At 47.0% G+C, this 16,995-nt stretch overlaps 1 protein-coding gene and 1 long non-coding RNA gene across 2 annotated transcripts; one reads left to right on the forward strand and one right to left on the reverse strand.

Moving 5' to 3' along the window:
• Positions 1-701: 701 nt before the first annotated feature.
• Positions 702-12,968, reverse strand: LOC128816231 (T-box-containing protein TBX6L). Its single transcript, XM_053993677.1, has 9 exons — positions 12,878-12,968; positions 8,601-8,745; positions 7,506-7,608; positions 6,898-7,062; positions 6,432-6,578; positions 5,858-5,928; positions 4,976-5,067; positions 4,463-4,655; positions 702-3,856 (listed from the first exon to the last, which is right to left on the reverse strand). Exons 1-9 carry the CDS (start codon positions 12,891-12,893, stop codon positions 3,430-3,432), a joined length of 1,359 nt encoding a protein of 452 aa, XP_053849652.1. The 5' UTR covers positions 12,894-12,968; the 3' UTR covers positions 702-3,429.
• Positions 12,969-12,997: 29 nt separating this feature from the next.
• Positions 12,998-13,608, forward strand: LOC128816234 (uncharacterized). Its single transcript, XR_008439826.1, has 2 exons — positions 12,998-13,083; positions 13,438-13,608. It is a non-coding gene; the product is annotated as an uncharacterized LOC128816234 (long non-coding RNA).
• The last annotated feature ends 3,387 nt before the right edge of the window (positions 13,609-16,995 follow it).

Consider the following 16,995-nt stretch of genomic DNA (forward strand, 5'->3'; position numbering starts at 1 on the left):
GGCCGGAGCAGCGCGGCCCCGGGGCGGAGCTCGGCCGGTGGCACCGTCCCAGATCGCACCAGCCCCGCACATCCTTCTCCCTGGAGCACCTGGAGATTAGAAAAGCTCTTAGTGAAACCAGCTGGAAGTTGCTTGTGCAGAGCCAGCGCAGGTGCAAGTGCAGAGGCCACAGCCTGTGGGCCTGGGCGGGCTCGCCGTGTCTCCACAGGGCTGTGGGCAGAGCTGGGAGCTTTCTGTGCTGCAGGGAAACAGCCGAACCCGCGGCTGCCTGGGGAAGAACTGCAGCATCGGCAAGAAAGCATTTTTCTGCCATTCCCATCTGCATTGAAGCAATGTCAGACAAAGCTTAAGGCTGCAAAAACCAGTAGGAGAAACCAAAATAAATCATGATCTTGATTTCCCATAGGAAATTTACCTAGATCCCATTTATAGTCCATTTGCCCTCCTCCTTATGTAACTTCTCTGCAGGAGAGGAGCAGAAAACACAGAGAAAATAAACAATTTGCTGCAAAGAATTGGTGCAAGAGCTTGAGTCATATCTAGCAGTGTGAGCAGATAACCTGAGGCTCCCTGAGCACACTGTGGAGAACAATGAATGCTGAAATCAACAGCGTGTCATGCATGTACAAACTGGCCCCAGGTAACACGACTAAAGCAGAGCACGTTGTGCTTGAGAAAGATGCACAAAACCTACACTTTTGAGTTTATTTTATTAGTCTTAATGGCCTGACTTCCACATGTCTCATTTCCTTTTATTGAAGCTGTCAGAGGCATTACATTATCTCACATGCGTGCAAAACCAGCATTTCATTCGAGCTCATACAGACTTGAAATGCCACAGCTGAAGAAAACAAGCCAGTGGGAACTGCAAAGGGAGGGGGCGGGAGCAGGGTCCAGAGCACACCTACAGGCAAAATCTCCAAAGGCTTCCCGAACAAGCCGAGCGCAGTCTCTAATCAGAGAGAAAGGATAGGTACTTCGGCAAGCTGGATGATTCACTGGAGAAGGGCGAGCAGTCCCGTTGCAACAGAAGGCTGATGAGTAATTGATGGCTCCCCAGGCACAAAGCTGAGTCTTTTACCCCAGTGCAGAGCCGTCTGCCAAACCAGCTCTACCGACAGGCCCAGGGGGCAGCAGCACCTGCACTGCTACTGCAAAGGTTTGAAATAAACAGCATTGCACTCGTATTTTCACAGGAATTCCCCAGTGCTGCCCAGCTGTCCTCAGTTACTCATGCTCACTGCAGCTTTTCATCCTCATTAGCGCTCTATGACAGGGAAACACATCCCAGCTACAAAGAAAAAGAGACAGATCCAACCAGGTAGCCTGTGGGGGATGCATTCTCTCTCTCTCTTGTGGGTATGCTGCTGGCAGTGATCCCGTGCACAAAGTACCCCCTTCGGGTCCCCTGCTCAAGGCACTCACTCAACTCCCTGGCCATTCTGCTCCTCTCATTGCCAAGATGTGAAGGACAGTGGTGGCAAAATTAACTCCTAATGGCCAGAGACAGCCTTTTACAGCTGACTTGCCTTCACACAGCTGGCATTTGGACAGCAGGAAATAATGATATTTTGGCATTTTAAAAACTGTGCTCCACGTTTTGTTTCCCCAGCCAGATTTCTTTTTAAGCGAGTTGCTCACATCCACATGTGTGTCATACACAGCAGGTACAAATCACTACTGGCCAGGGTACCATCAGAGGGGAGGCTCACAGGGCATTATGTACATGTACTGTGGCAAAGTCTGACCTTTATTTCAATGCTGCACATCCTCAAATCCTGGGAAGCCCAGGGGAAGTGCTCAGCTGCTCTGTAAATATCATAATTGTGCTATAAAAGCAGTTCGCAGTATACAATTTAAATAAGAAAACAGTCATTGTAGTTGAGCCCACAAATTCACAGGGCTACTTTTCACAGTAATTTCAACAATAACATCGTGGCTCAACATCCCTATGCTATGTAGATGCACAGTGAGGAGCTGGTGCCCAAAAACCTGGTGCACAGCCTTTCCCAGTGTCCCTGCACAGGGCTCCTGAGGCACTGGGCACGAAGCTGCCCAGGTCTGCTCAGAGACAACATCTTGCTACACACACACACACTCTCTCTCATATGTGTGTGCACACAGAAAACCATCTGGCACACAGGCTAAATGACACACCTCAGTGTGGCTGCAGGCCACATGGCAGCTATTAGTGTGACACGAAAACATTCCCTAAATAACACCTAGGAGCATGTCTATCCTCCCTGAGAAGCAATGAGGCTGTGTCACCAAGTGCCCAATGCCAGGGCCATCTGCATTTGGGCAAACAGGGAGGCCTCCCCCTTCTAACAGGAAGATGAAAAGAACCCCTGCTGCATGGCAGTGCACAGGTGCTCCTGCCCTGGATGGGACCACAGAGGAGGGAAGTGGAACCACTCTGATAACTAAACATGGACAGATCCCTACAGACTCCCAAACACAGCGAGATAACTTCACACACTCACAGAGCAGCGCAGGAACCACAACTATAAATTATATTCTCCAGGGGTGGTAGGGAGCAGGAGAAGGAGTAAGTTCACAGTGGAAAATTTCCTTTCCCTCTAAAGGAAGAGGCTGGAGTGACACAGAACACTGCTGTTCATGGCCCTGCTTCTGACAACCTTGGAAGGTCCCAGAAGAGCCTGTCACATTCCATGAACGACGTCCCTCCACCTCCACAGAATGAAAAGCATTTCACTGACCTCGAATCTAGGGCTGGCAGAGCAGGGATGGGCATGGGGACAGGAAGACACCACACACAGCCTTGCTGCTGCTTCTCTTGCATGGAACAAACTCTCCCCTGCCTGCAGACTCTGCAAACTCTCCCCTGCTGTGCTCCAGACACACCTTGCTGTGCATTTTACTCTCATCTGCTGCTGGAAGAAAGGCAAGACTCTAGCTTTACTTTGACTACACTAACTGAGGAAGCTGCTCCAAGTTCACTAGGATTGCTTGCTTTGCTCGTCTTTGCAATATTTTCTACAGCTTTTTGGCCACATGGATGGCTTACTGGAAGTCCTCAGCCCCTATCTCCTTGCACCAAGTCCCAGGAGGAAGGGATGTTGGAAACTGCCAAATGCGAGGTGCCAACACTGACTGTGAGTTCAGCAGCTCTTTAAATACTGTTCTTGCAGACCTGTGGTTTCCTACTCCTGCTGGGAAAAAAACCACTGCAGAACAACATTGAGCCTGATCCACAATGACATGGCTGGGGTAGCAACCAGTTTAACCACTGCTTGTGAAATATGGTGAAGGTTGTTGTGCAAGGAGACAAGGAAGTGGAGGTGTCCCACGCTACTGCTTGCAGCAATACCTCTGCCTACTGTAGGCAAAGCTTCACAAGTCCAACAGTAAATTCAATCTCATTTACAATTTTCTTTCAGTTTTTTCAACGGGAAGGGTCCTCCCCATTCACCAGCAAGCATAGGGGAACAGAGGGTACTGGCTCCACTCTGCCATAGTGCCATGGGCATGTCCTGGAGTTCCTTGTGTGTTGTACTCCGTGGAGAAGGCTGAGTAGCTCATTGCCCTGTACTGGCTGTGGGAAGGCACCACCCACTGCCCCAGGCCCTGCTCAGTGCCATAGGGACTGTACATGGGTGCTCGGGCCCCGGCTTTCCCCACAGAGTCCAGAGCCATGTTCACCACTCCTGTGTAGTCCTGGGGGGGAGGCAGAGGTGGGGGCAGCGGGGGCAGGTTGGTGAAGCCCTCTGGGAGCTGTTTGGAGTCGTGCTCGGGCACCATGGCGAGATCCAAGGCGTGGCACCTTGCCCGGAAATCGTTCAAGGTGGCGGCATCGCGGCTGGGAAGCTGCTGGCTGTCCCCAGCTTCGTGGAACCTGGGCCCAATGGCAGAGAGAAGAACAACTCAGACCTACCAGAGTGGAAAACCATGGAAAACCCACAAAGATCCCCCGGGGAAAAGCAGAGCAAGCTCTTCCCTTTGCCTACTGCTTCATCTTACTGTTACTGTGGATTTTAGCCCAAACCTCATTGTCACACTCACAGGAAAATGAAATGCCAGAGAAAGTGAGTCCAGACTACCTTAGTTCAGGCTAAGTTCTAGTCTGGACTCACTCACAACCCAATTTTGCAATGAGGAAGGAAAAATGACTGGAGTCTTGTAACTCCTTCAAGACTTCCTCCAAAGGACAGGCAAGCTCTGTAGTACACAGAGCTGCCTGGGAGAGCATTTTGGGACAGGGAAATAAAGAACATTACAAAGACGTGAGCATGCCCAGAACCAGTGGGTTTGAACTAGAAGGGAAAGGCTATCCTTGGACCTATGTCCATGCTAATCTACCATCTCTCAACCACATGTGCCCTCCAACAGAAAGCCATCCTCCCCCTGCTCCCAACTGGCTGTTTCTCTTAGGAAATACCGAGCAGAAGAAGAGGAATCCCAGCAACTGAAGTGTGGCTTTGGAGCAGAAGGCAGGACTCACCGATATGTGTGGTAGGATGGCGTTGGCACCTGCTGCTCTCTGGCCAGACCCTCCCTCTGGTCAGCAGGCACTGGCGAGGCTGCAGGGAAGGCCTGGCTGCTGTTCTGCTCTGAGCCCCAGAAGGGATATCCACTGCTCACCACCACAGGGTTACTCTCTTCCTTCACGTCTACATTCTCATCCTTCTCAAAATCTGACTCAAAGCAGGGAAAAGAAAGAATAGGAAAGAATGAGAAAGGGGAAGAGGGAGGCAAAGCTCACAATGGTCTGTTGGCAGTTGCAGTAATCACAGGATGGTGGGAGGAAACACACTACCATCTCCTGCAGTCCTTCTATCTTAAGGGAATGGCCCCTTCCAGCTCCTTTCTGCCCAGATACTGCGGTGGTCAGTCCTGCCTGCCCTCTCTCCTTAGCTGTGCTACTGCAAGCAGCACCATGAGCTGGAGCAAGGAATGATTTAGCTTAAAAAACTTTCTGAATATCATTCTCTGGGTTTGTTGTGATCAATATTACCACGTTCCTCAGCAGCAGGCTCCTTTTCCTCAGGCAGCTTCCTCTTCTGGCTCTTGGCTGGACTGGGCTTCTGGCATTTGGCTCGGCCTTCCCTGGAAAGAAACAAGATGTGGGGGTAGCTTGGATGTAAGCTTTTTGCCTAGATATATAGGCAGGGATGCTATTAGGAGGAGAAAGAAAATCCGTAACATTTTTCAAGTTTAAGTAAAGAAGAGTCAGTTTTGGCTTTTCTTCGTCAGGAATTTTTTTTTTTTTTTTTGGAGGAGATTTTTTTTCAGGCATAAAATAACACAAAACAAAATCTCAGATATTTTTGTAACATTTTCTGCTTGGAAAAAACCTCAATTTTTTTCCTTCTCTATTGCCAGTCTGGGGTTGCAATTTAAGCTTTTTTTTTCAACTCATCCACTGGCTGCCCTCAGACCAAGCAGAAGATCTCACTGGTATTGGATCCATCTTCCCTCTTGCACAAAAAATCTCCCCCTGGAAGAGACACTTTTCCACCCACAGGAAAAGGAGACAAGGGAGCCTCCAAATGTCAGAATCAAGCTGATCTCCAAGAGACCAAATGGTCTGCTGTGGACTCCTGTTATCACTGCTATTCACATGTCAGACTCCAGTCTAGCTCCAATGTGCAAGAGAATGCAGGTCTCAAATTTGTCACACCTCCCACATTTCTGTAGGAATTGTCACCTCCCACTCCCCAAATCTCTTGAGAAGAGGCTGCACAGAGGGACATCACTCCCAGATACAGGGAAATGCAGTGTGCACAATGCAGCAGGCTCAGCAGAGCTGGCTGGTAGGGTTTTGTTCAAAGACCTTGGGTAAAATTCACCAGTGAACTCCAGCTAGAAACAAATTAAAATGAAAAAAACAGTTTACCTTCGAGTGTTCTTCCCATGTTCACGGAAACCTTTAGCAAATGGATTGTTGTCAATCTTGAGCTTTGTAATCTTTAAATGAAAGGAACAAGACTCAGCATCACAGTGACTGTTCCAAGACCTTCACCTTTATCACAAGATATTTATCACACGAGATAAACTGTGTGAGGGTTTTGGATACGGCCTTGCCACAGTATCTCAGCTCTCCCAGCAGCTCCCATCATGGATCAGGAACTGACCCACAGAGAGAAGTGACCCTGCCAGGGTCAGCAGGGATTTGGGTGGGATTCATCTGACTAGAGAAATAGACAGGCTGAGGATCTGTATCTGGACCTGCAGCCATACTTTTTACTGCATTTGGAGTTCTGTGTCACTGACAGTGCACGCAGTACCATCAAGGTGCATGACTCATCACAGAGGAGATGTTTTCCACAGGAACCACAATGTGCCTGTTTCTTCCCACTGTCCACCACAGGTGCCCAGGATGAGAAGACAGGAAGGAGACACCTTCCTTTACTGGAATTTTACAGGCAGCATTTCACAGCATGTCTAGAAGCAGAGCCTGCACACCGTACCTGCTCGTTCTGGTAGGCAGTGACAGAGGTGAAGACAGTCTCAGGGAAGCTGAACACCTGGAAGATGCTCCAGCGGACACTGAAGAGGTCATCGGCCTGCACGATGTGGAAGCGCGGCTTGTAACGGTGCATGGAGTGCAGGATGATCTGGGACAGACAAAGGACAAGGTTTCCATGTGCCACCACTGCCAGCACGCTGCAGATCCCCTGTGCAGACTCCCAGGACACCCATTTCTAAGCAGGGACTCCCGCTGGGATTGGTGTCTCCAGCAAGCCCCTGTAGTGACAGCACAGAGCCGTGCCTTCCCTGGCAGGGAGCTAAGGGGGCACAAGGGCTGAGCTGAGGGAGGAAGAAAGGGCACTTGGATATGTTTTAACTTCTACATCATCTAATTTCTCACAAATCCTGCTTATTTCCCACAAAGTTCATCTGCAATGAATTCCAAGAGAGCACAGCACAACCTACATGCCCATGTTGATCCAGAGTGTTGTTAGTGAGCTTCAGTTTTTGGAAGGAGACAGGTTCTTTCATCCAGTGGCTGCCAGGAGCTGGGGAATCTGGGTGGACATAGGTGCGACAAGGGAGCTGGGGCTCTGCTTTTCCAGCAACTTCCCACTGATCTTTATTCCACTGTGAAGGGAAAGACAGAAATCTGGAGCTTAAAAACAATGCTTTCAGTACAGAAAAGGCCCAGCAAGTTTGCTTCACTGCCAATTCAGTGCACTCCTCTGAAGCACAAGAAGCAGATTCTCTCTTATGAGCCATGATCATGTAACCAAATCAGCTCCAAGTTTAGGCCTCATTTTTCCTGCCTTTCTCCCAGTGGCTGCCAGAAAAGTCTGACATTAATCATGATTAAAACTGTACTGCTTACAGTGAAAATTAGTTACCTTTCCAGCTGCTCCCCAAGCAAAACTGACAAATAACTCCAGAGAGACATAAAATCCATCAATTACTTCTGAACTTTGTCCAAAGAGAATTTATTTATCAGTGTGACAAGTGAAGCATAAAGATTAATCTATTTCAAACAAAGATGAAAGGACAGCATAAATTCTGTTATTTAAAGTACTTACCTTGTACCTGAAGTTATCCATTGGCACAAAATCTACCAGCATGAGGTACTTGGCATACGGGATTAAGCCAGAGACTTTGATTTTGCATTGAGGAAACATTCGTCTGAAGGAGAAATGAAAAAATAGAGTATAATGGTTTCTCTGTAAAGTGGCTGTTAATGATCAAGCAGCATGTCACATTTACTCACTACTGTGCAAAGCCCTGTGAGCAGTATTTCTCCAGCCAGCCACTGACCATTTGTCCATCTCATTGATGGACTGTTTAATCCTGTGGGTTTAGATGGGATAGACACTAACAGGGCAGCAGTCACTGAGGGCCTGACACTGTTACTGCTTTTGTTCTTCCAATTCCTCTAACACACCAGTGAGAAACTTGAAAGGAACTATTTGGAGGTTGTGCGCAGTTCCTGGCCTGCTGCAGCTCTCACAGCCCTGGAGGATGGATTAAATCTGAGTGTGGGCAGAAGATGTGCTCTCATCTAAGAGCACACCCAGCTTTCTGTTCCCGTACTCCCTGCCACTACTTTTAACTTCTGACTCTGCAAAAAAGCTTTGACAGCTACCTCCCTACCCAAAGGGATTATTCCAGCTCACAGCAGCTTTGACACAATGCTTTACAGCTTCACAATTCCATCTTCTTTCACTGCAAGCTCCACAATACATGACTCATTTGTACTTCAGTGGAGTCTGCACACATAGATCCTTAAGAGTCTGGGCCATATTCTTGTCTGCAAACACAGACTCAAACCCAAACATTTACTGCTCAACTGCTGCTGCCTGTGACCCAGGCAAAGGGAGCCCAGGGCACTTCCCAGAGCAACCTCAAAGTGACAGGAAGAACACCACTGTTAAGTGGTGAGATAAGGGTACAGGAGTTTTCTCAGCACATCAGCCCCACAAGTGACCTTTTGCACTTCACAGTTTGGACTCCTATGACACCCTGAAAGTGCAATTCTTCTGCCAGGATCAGGAAGATCTGCATAACTGGCTACAAAACCAGTTTAAGGGCCACTATTTGAAATATGAGCATCTAGAGACTTTGCCAACAGCTCACAGGGGTATGGCATGCATGGTCAGCTGTCCTATGCCCCTTACCTGCCAGATTTGGTGATGATCATCTCAGTTCCTATCTGGTGAAACTTCATCCAGAGCCCCATGTCCTCGAGGGTGACCACTATGGAGCTCTGTGGGAAGGGCTCCAGGCTGGGGGAAGGAAGGGCCTCACACGGCGCTTTCACGTCTGGAGGGAGAAATGAGACAGTGACTGCAGACAGACAGGAGGGGAACTGGCCCTGGTCTGGGCAGTCTATGCCTCAACAAACCTCCTAAAAACTGTTACTTTTCTACACAGGATTTTTGTTACTTAGTAGGCTTAAAGGTAGGGAGCCTTTTCCAACAGGTTTGGTTTTAGCTGGTAGGTCCTTTTGTAAGGATCTGTGTGTTGTACCAACTCAGCCTAAATTCCACTGTTACGAAACCCACACTGGCAGGTAGCCACCATCCACTGTTCTGGTATGATCAGGGTTACACAAAACAATTTATCAAGAGAATACAATGAAAGCTGAAAGGACTGGAAAGACTTTAAGTGCACCAGTGGGTAATAGGGGAAAATGACAAGTAGGGGGTAGCAGAGGTGAAAAATGCCCCCAGAAGACAAAGATGAGACACACAGGAGCCCTAAGTGTAAGTGAAGGCAAGAAAAGGAGTTGAGAGAGATGGACTATGGACAGACTGTATTCTGAGAAGAGAATGGCTGGTCTGAACTGGAAGTGGAGCTGGGGACCACTGAGGAGCCTGTGAGGGAGGTGGAAGGTGTCTCTTCAGTAACACATCATGGCAGTGCTGCAATCTGCCTGCTCTTCCTCTTGGAGGCACAGGACCAACTGTGGGCCTGGGGAAGAGGAAAGGGAAACCATTCTGGAGGAACTGCCTTTGGTGTCGATGGTAGCAATCACCTCTGCACAGCTATTTGGATTGAAAACCTCCTTAAACCCCCCAGTAGGTGCTCTCAGCAATACTGTAAGGCAGGCAAGATTGCTGCTGCCCTGCTGAAAAGCCCAGTTCCACTTTAGGTCAGAATGTGACCCAGTGCAGTTCTGGTGGGCTGAGCTCAGACCCAGCAGGGCTTTAAGAACACTGCCCTGAGGAGGGGTGAGGAGCCTGCTTGGCAGGGCACCCACAGGAGCTGGGCTGTCCCAGCTCAGGGCCAGCAGGACCCCTCTGCGTGGTGCATCAGCAGCCAGGCACAGCTATTTGTTTAAAAGGTAGATTTTTCTGCTTCTCAGCCTGATCAGACCTTATTCAGAGCATAGCAGAAAAAAAAGGGAATTTTCACCTTGTTATAGCTTTCCTGAGTAATGCCTTCAAAAGAGTATTCACAAAAAGTAGGCAACTATTTTCAGAGAAATTAGGTTTTTTCACAAAGGGACATCTTTCCACCAAAACAACCCAATACAACTATAAATGGTTCTTCCCTCAGGATTAAGAAGTAGAAAACATTAAAATGTAATTTTGTCTGTTTGTAGAGGTCTTTAGGCATTTTAAAAAAAATCCTCTACCCTTTTTTCTGCTTTGATCCAACATTAATGAACTGGCCAAGAAGTGACACCTAGTTTGCTCACCAAGATTAGCCTGTTAACATCTTCTTACGAAAGCTTCCCCCATATCCTCTTGCAAAGACATGAAAGCTGCCATGAGACGATGCATTTGGTAGCTCAGTGCAGCACATGTATCAAAAGGAGTTACAATAAAATTGGGCTGATTTCCCACAGGAGCCATCCAGTCACAAATAAAAGCAAACAGGTTTTGATTAGCTAGACAGATGCTCACTCCTTCCCCAAATGAATTTTGGAATTAACATTTCTTTAAGCAAATTCCAATGCCATTAAAAGAGACTACAGCAAGGCAGATCTCAGGAGTCTTTAGTGAGTGGAGATTTCCAAAGAAGTTGAGAGGAACTGAAGTGAAAGGAGTTCAACACGGAATTAAAAATCAAAGGCAGATGTTATAATTTGGTTTTTATCACAGTGAGTCCACAACACACCTGTAGGAGCACAATGCTGCAGAAGACAGGGACAATAAATGCTGCAGTTAAGGTTTTAAAATGCAGTTAATGCCTTTCACCATGCAGGTTTGTGTGCACAGGCCGAGGCTGAAAAGCAGGACATGATCAGACTGCATGAGGACCTGGAGCCCAGCAATGGTGAATGGAGAGCTGGTGAATGGATCCACTCAGCTGCTGTCAGCTTCAGCAGGACTCTCAGTGATGGATCTGTTTGTAGGATCCACTTCGGATTTTGTTTGCAAATTTTGTTTGGATTTTTGTTTCCCTCCTAGTTTGTGCCTGTGTAACTGATGGCAAGGCTCATGCACTCCCACAAAGATGCCTGAGTGCTGGAACTATGGTTTGGGCAGAGTGTCCAAGCACTGAGTGCAACTTGTGTGAGCTTGTGTGTACTTCTATGGCTTCCTCTTCTGTGCAACTTGGTTTTAAAACCATTATTATCTGAAAGAGATTTAAACCTTTCCCAGCAGTTCTAGTTTTACTTTTTGAAAAATATCCCTATTATCATTGTGTTGGTAACATCATATGTTGCCCGTTCAAAAACATGTTCTTTGTGTCCAGATGAGGTTGAAAGGGAGGAAGCTGCTATGGTAAAGGCACTGAAAATTAAGAGCTCTTCAATTTCTTCTGTGCTTGATTTGAAGGTCCTTATACCAATAGGAGTAGCTTGTGCTACAGTTCCTGTATCTAGAATGAGCCATACATATCTTTTTGTCATCTTGGGGACAGAAAGGAAGAAAGGGGAAATGTGAGACAATTTAGCAGTTTTAGGAGGAAGATCTCTGAATAGAAGATGCTGGAGTACAATTGCCTCACCTAAAGCAGTTCCTCAATTTTTTGTTACTGAGACAATGCTAAAATGTCAGAAAATTTGTTGCAGCCTTCCCAAAATGTGTAGGATAGGATTTGCAATACTGGGAAAGCTCCAGTAAGGGAAAAAGCTACGCTTACCTTGACTAAAATCAGTTATTATTACATTTGTTGCTGTTATCTTCCAAGTGAAGCCCAACACTCACAGCTACCCAGTGTCCACCAGGGAGGAACACACATCAATATACAAAGCTTTCTAATAAATTCATCTTGCAAACAAGCAAAAAAACCCTCCCATGTTCTCTGATCTTCTCAATGTCAGCAGAAACACCCTGACCCTCTGGAGGGAGCCTCATTTCTCAGACCCAGAGAGTTTTTTGGCAATAACAAAAGTATGATGTTTCTAGAAATGCAACAGCTTCATCTCTCAGATGCATCCAGTCATCACCTGGAACATTTCTGCTGTGGGGGGTCATACACCAGAAGGAACCCAGTAAGAAAATGAGCTGAACACTGCAATATTTGGAATCTTTAACATGAAAAAAACACAATACAGTCTACTTTTTATTCCATTGCTGCTCTTTTGTTTTTCAGCTTAAAATTCAAGTGGCAGAAATCAGTATGAATCAGATCAACACAGCAGGGATTGAAAAAACCCAAAACAGCAGCAAAGGTGGGAATCATCTAAATCACTGCACATGTATTTTGCTCATGAATGAGACAACATCTTGCAGAGGAAGAATAAGGAACCTGAGACTGCACAGTCACCTCTGATGTGCCTATAAACTGGGCCAGGTTTTTTTTTCTGATGTAGAGCAAAACCCCAGAGTAAATTTAGGGTTCAGTTGCACTGACAAATACAGCACCTCTGGGCTGGCCCTTAGTGTCCCAAGGCATCTCTGTCCTTGTGCCCAATCCAACAATTCTCCACACAGGAGAGATTAACAGCATGCTATGAGATGGATTGAAGGAAAACGTAATGAAACCCTAAGGAAATCACAAAAATCCTGTGCTGGGTGTGAACCTGGAAGGAGTCAGCTATGCCTGACTGGGGTTCATGCTTTCAAAGGACATAGGAAATTGGAAAAAAAAACCCAAAACCAGAGAGTTTCTATGAGAACTGTTATTAAAAATATGACAAGTATTTCCAAACTTTCTGTGGCCTTCAACCTGAAGAACCCAGTGCTTGGCAGACAATACACAAACAACACCTCCAGCCTCCAGCTGAAGGGTCACACTGCACAAGGCGATCTGGGTAAGGGAATTTTGGGCACAGTTGTGAGCAAACCTTTATAAAAGAATTTCTAAGGCTCTCAAAAAACCACTCAAATGCACAATTTTTCGTACTCCCATGAAAAAAGCCCGTTTTCAAATCCTCTCCAGCCCCATGCACTCTTCTATAAGTGCTGGTAAGCCCTTCAGGAGCACTTGCTCCCTTTCTGGCATGAGTTTAGGATCTTTCCGTGCAGTGAGAAAAGGGAAGGAGTCCTTCACTTACCTGGTAAAGCTTGCATTTTTCCATGTACTGTGACGTCGAGGAGCTTGCAGGGCCAAGGGAGCCACCAGAGTTCTTACAAGGGAAGCCAAAATAGTCCAGTTCAAAAGCAGGTCTGATTTCCTGAAGCAAGCACGAGCCCTTCCTTCCGAGATCCAGTGTCAAGAGTGAGCGGGATGAGGATGGGACTCCAAGCACAGCTAGCCAAGGTGAGTTCCTGTTTTATGGAGGCTAATGAGCAGGGAGGAGCTTCCCGCCAGGGTTGTCCCCTTGCGAGCCTTTGATGTCCAAAGGGACAAAGAGAGGAAGGATCTGCAGCAATGGCTGGGGCTAGGGGAAGAAAATCAAAGAGAATTAACATGGCTTTGACATACAGGAAACCCTACAGGGGAAATGCACCTTGATTTACTGCTAACGCACTTTTAAACAAATAGAGACAAGACTGAAAACATCAGTTGAGGACTTAGCTACAAAATAAAAACAAATCCCTTAAACAGCAAGCAGGGATAATTTCTCTTTGGCTGTTCCATGGGTTTGTGATAATTCTCATCTTCAACACACAGAATCTACTCTTGATTCCTGGTACCAGAATCAGGAAAGCATCCAGCTCTTCCTTCCCAAGTGGGTGATTAACAGTCTGTGTAAAGTTTGCTCTCCCCACTGGAATGCTGCAGCAACACATCCCTTCAGCCACAGATGCCTTCTCCAACAACATGAATGTGAATAACAATGAACACATTTGATGGTATAATGTCCCTCGTCTGCCCAATTTCTGCACTATTCCGGGAGGATCAGGCACTGAGGTTATGCCTTGCTCAAGGCACTGCTCTTACCCAGGGAAGGCTGAGCAGAAATCGAAGGGCTTGAGCATTTTCCCTTAATTAGTTTATTCTGCAAGTGTGACCATTAGCTTTTGTGCTTATAAGTGCTTACAAGTGCTAAGAGACAGCAATCAAGGCTCAAGCTCCAGGGCCCAACACAGCCACTGCACCTCCTGAGGAAGGGGGGTCTCTGCATTCACACACACAAATGGCTGTACTAACATTTACAGGACCAAGATGGTCAAAAAATGGAGGTCAAAAGCAGGATATCACAGGCCAGTGCTGGGTCCTGCACAGCAAATTTAGGAGTTCTGTTCATTACAAAGAACTTGCTATAAGGCTGCATCTCTTTCACTGTCTAGATTTATTCCAAATAAAATAAACTTTTTTTTTTCTATTTTGTCAGTGATGTTACTGGGACATCTGATCTTCAGTCTAATGTACAAAACAAATTTAGAATTTATTTAGTGAGTTTCTACACTCAACAATCCTTCAGTTCTGTTTTTACTGCCTTTTGGAGCAGGCAATGCAAGGACATGTAGAGAGAACAAAGGAGTTTAATCAGAGCAGGGACTGACTCTCTTCCAGTGGTATATTGAATTTAGGCATCCCAGTGCTAGCCAGGGAGAGAAAAGCCAATGCTTAGTGTGACAAGGAATAATGTTTTAAAGAAAAGGGTTGGAGAATTTGGGAAGTCCTGAGGAGGATTTTATAGCAGGAGATGGTCCACTGGCTCCTGGCACCTCTGCAGAACCACATCCAGCCCTGCTGGCATCCCTTTTAAACCACTGGGTAACACAGAAGACTACAGGCTTTTCTCCCTCAGGTGACTTGGAGACATCCAGAGCTGTGGAGTCTCAGCATGTTGAGGAGAGGAATACATGTGGTGGAGAAATGTCAACTTGTAGCTCAAATGGAAATTATTTATTAAATAGGGGAAAAATAAATCAGAAGGGAAAAGGTCAGCTGAAACGGTATCAAGGTCAGATCTCTGCTTGTGCTTGCACAGCCACTACCAGACACAAACAAAACAGGATGCAGAAATGCTTTTTTGCTCTGCTACAGAAGGAAAGCCAGCATTGTATCTGCCTCCCCTTCCATGTCCTGCTTTTCTAATGCTAGTATTTTAATTGTAGAAAGCAGAAAAAGACAACCATAATCAGAATCTGAAAAGGAAAAATAGAACAAAAATTGGGTCAGATTCAAGCTAGCAGCGAGATGAATCAACATCCCACACAGTCAGAAACCGCACAACAGCAGCAGCAGCTCTGGGAATTTCAGACTTCACCTGACAGGAGCGTGGGATGTGTATCATGACTTACTGCTGCTTCCACAAAGGCTATGAGATGGTCTCCTGCTGCCACTTCATTTGCACACTGTGTATCAGCATGTCTGGGGAACAGCACATTTGCTGCAAGTACTCAAATCCTTTTGGCTTCTCCCAGTTGATTGATGGGGAAGGTGGAGCCATTAATTACCCATGACTGGTTAACAATCAGCTTTCTCCCAGCCATTCTAGTTGCACTGGAAATGTTTTAAAAGTGAAAAAAAAAGTGAATTTGTTACTATTGCTGGAAAGCGTGGCTAATAGGAGCAATCCCCAGGAAATTCATCCCTAGCAAAGGGGGAATTTAGCACATTACCCTCACCTGTCCATCCATGGAGAGCCCTCAGGCAGTTTGATGGGAAGTCAGAGGTGAATGTGCTGGTGTCTAACAATTCACTGGCAAATTGGAGGCTGAGGGTATGGAAAGGGCTGGGAGAGAGAGTGGATCTGACACGTGTAAGTCAGTGACATCCACGGCTCTGCTCTGAGCCCATTTCAGCAGCGAGGATAAATCCTGCTGAGCCCAGCTCTAACGGCAGGCTCTGCCCTGTGCTGAAGGGATGAGGTAGGGCAGCAGGGAGGGCATGTGTGATGACAAAAGCACAGGCCAAGAGCTTTTGCTTTGCATCTCTTTGAGAAGCTGATTAGAAAGAAACATTCCCCTCTGGGTTTTGTAGTAAGGCAAATGTTTTCTGGCATTTCTCCCACCTTAAGTGAAGGTTTAACCCTTACTGCTCAGCAGGACCCTGCAGGGAGCTGGTTTGTACACAAGCTCTCCAGCACAGTGATATCTTGCCATGGCTGGCTGCTGCCTGGGGCTCCCAGGCTGCTGGAGAACAGAAAAGGTGTCAGGCTTTGGCTAATGGGGCTGGAGTGGCACTGCCACCTCTGCCCAGGCAGAGTTCCCAGGGGAGCATTCTGCCCGGAGAGCAAGCTCCAGCGTGGGGCACAAAGTTACTGCCTGGGAGACAGCTGAAATGTAAAAGTAATCTTTCAAAAGAACCTGCCTTGGATTGTTGCTCGTGGGTGCAGCAGCCAGTACCCACCCCTCACGTTTCCCTCTGTGAGGATGTGTTACCATGTCAGCTTTAACAAACTGGGCTAAAGCGAGGCTGCCTTGTCTGCCTGGACCTGCACAAGCAGGGAAGGACAAGCTGCACCTAAAAGATCCTCCACTCTGAAACGTGAGGAAAGCCTTCCTGCCATTTAAATTGGACTCATTTAGCCCATTCCCACCTGGCACACAGAGGCCACAGTCCCAGAGCATCTCGGCAACTCTTTGTGAAGGATCCTCTGCCATCTGCACGGAATGAGTACTGGAAAGTGAAAAGAGAGCATGTCATAAACAGGGCCCAAAATAAAACAGATAGCTCTACACTGATACCTACTTACTTTCATGCTTCATTAAAAACATGAAGTGGTCTCAGATTCTCCAGAATCCACAAACTGGCTCCTTAAATCCAGGCTCAGCTCACTGTGAAGCAAATGCAGCCTGATTTATGCACACGGGGCCATGGGGAAAAGCTGAGTTTTTCCAGAGGAAAAGCCTAATGAAACTCTTGCTCCTACAGCTGTGCCAGCATGTGACTCCTTGTCCCTGTTAGTGCCTGACACCTCACCCAGAAAATAGGAAATACAAGTGCAGGGCTGGCCAGGACAGAGCTGCTGAGCTCTGGCAGCACAGGCACAGCCTGAACTTGGGCAGCTTTCTGAGCAAGTCTCTGTGGGCGGCTACAGGAATGGTAAAAGCCTGCAGTGTTTTGAGAGCCTCTGAAGAAGTGGTACATCTCTCCTATCATGCTGCAGCACAAGAAACAGTTCCTACCCAGCTCCTTACAGCAGCTCACATAACACAGCATTTTCTTCTGGTGGAGGGAAATGGCACCTTTCCCCCTCCTTTTGATGGTTTTGATTATTTTTTTCCCCGAAAAAAAGCTATCTGGTGTCTTCAGGTGTATTATAAGTGTCATTCA

This window comes from Vidua macroura, chromosome 18 (assembly GCF_024509145.1).
Source record: "Vidua macroura isolate BioBank_ID:100142 chromosome 18, ASM2450914v1, whole genome shotgun sequence".
In the NCBI taxonomy this organism is placed as follows: Eukaryota; Metazoa; Chordata; class Aves; order Passeriformes; family Viduidae; genus Vidua; species Vidua macroura.

Excerpts from the sequence above, each read along its gene's own strand:
- LOC128816231 (XM_053993677.1), bottom strand. Across the intron at positions 7,609-8,600 it reads ATCATCACCAAATCTGGCAG|ACGAATGTTTCCTCAATGCA; the intron begins GTAAGGGGCATA and ends TTTCTCCTTCAG. Across the intron at positions 5,068-5,857 it reads CATGGGAAGAACACTCGAAG|GGAAGGCCGAGCCAAATGCC; the intron begins GTAAACTGTTTT and ends GTTTCTTTCCAG.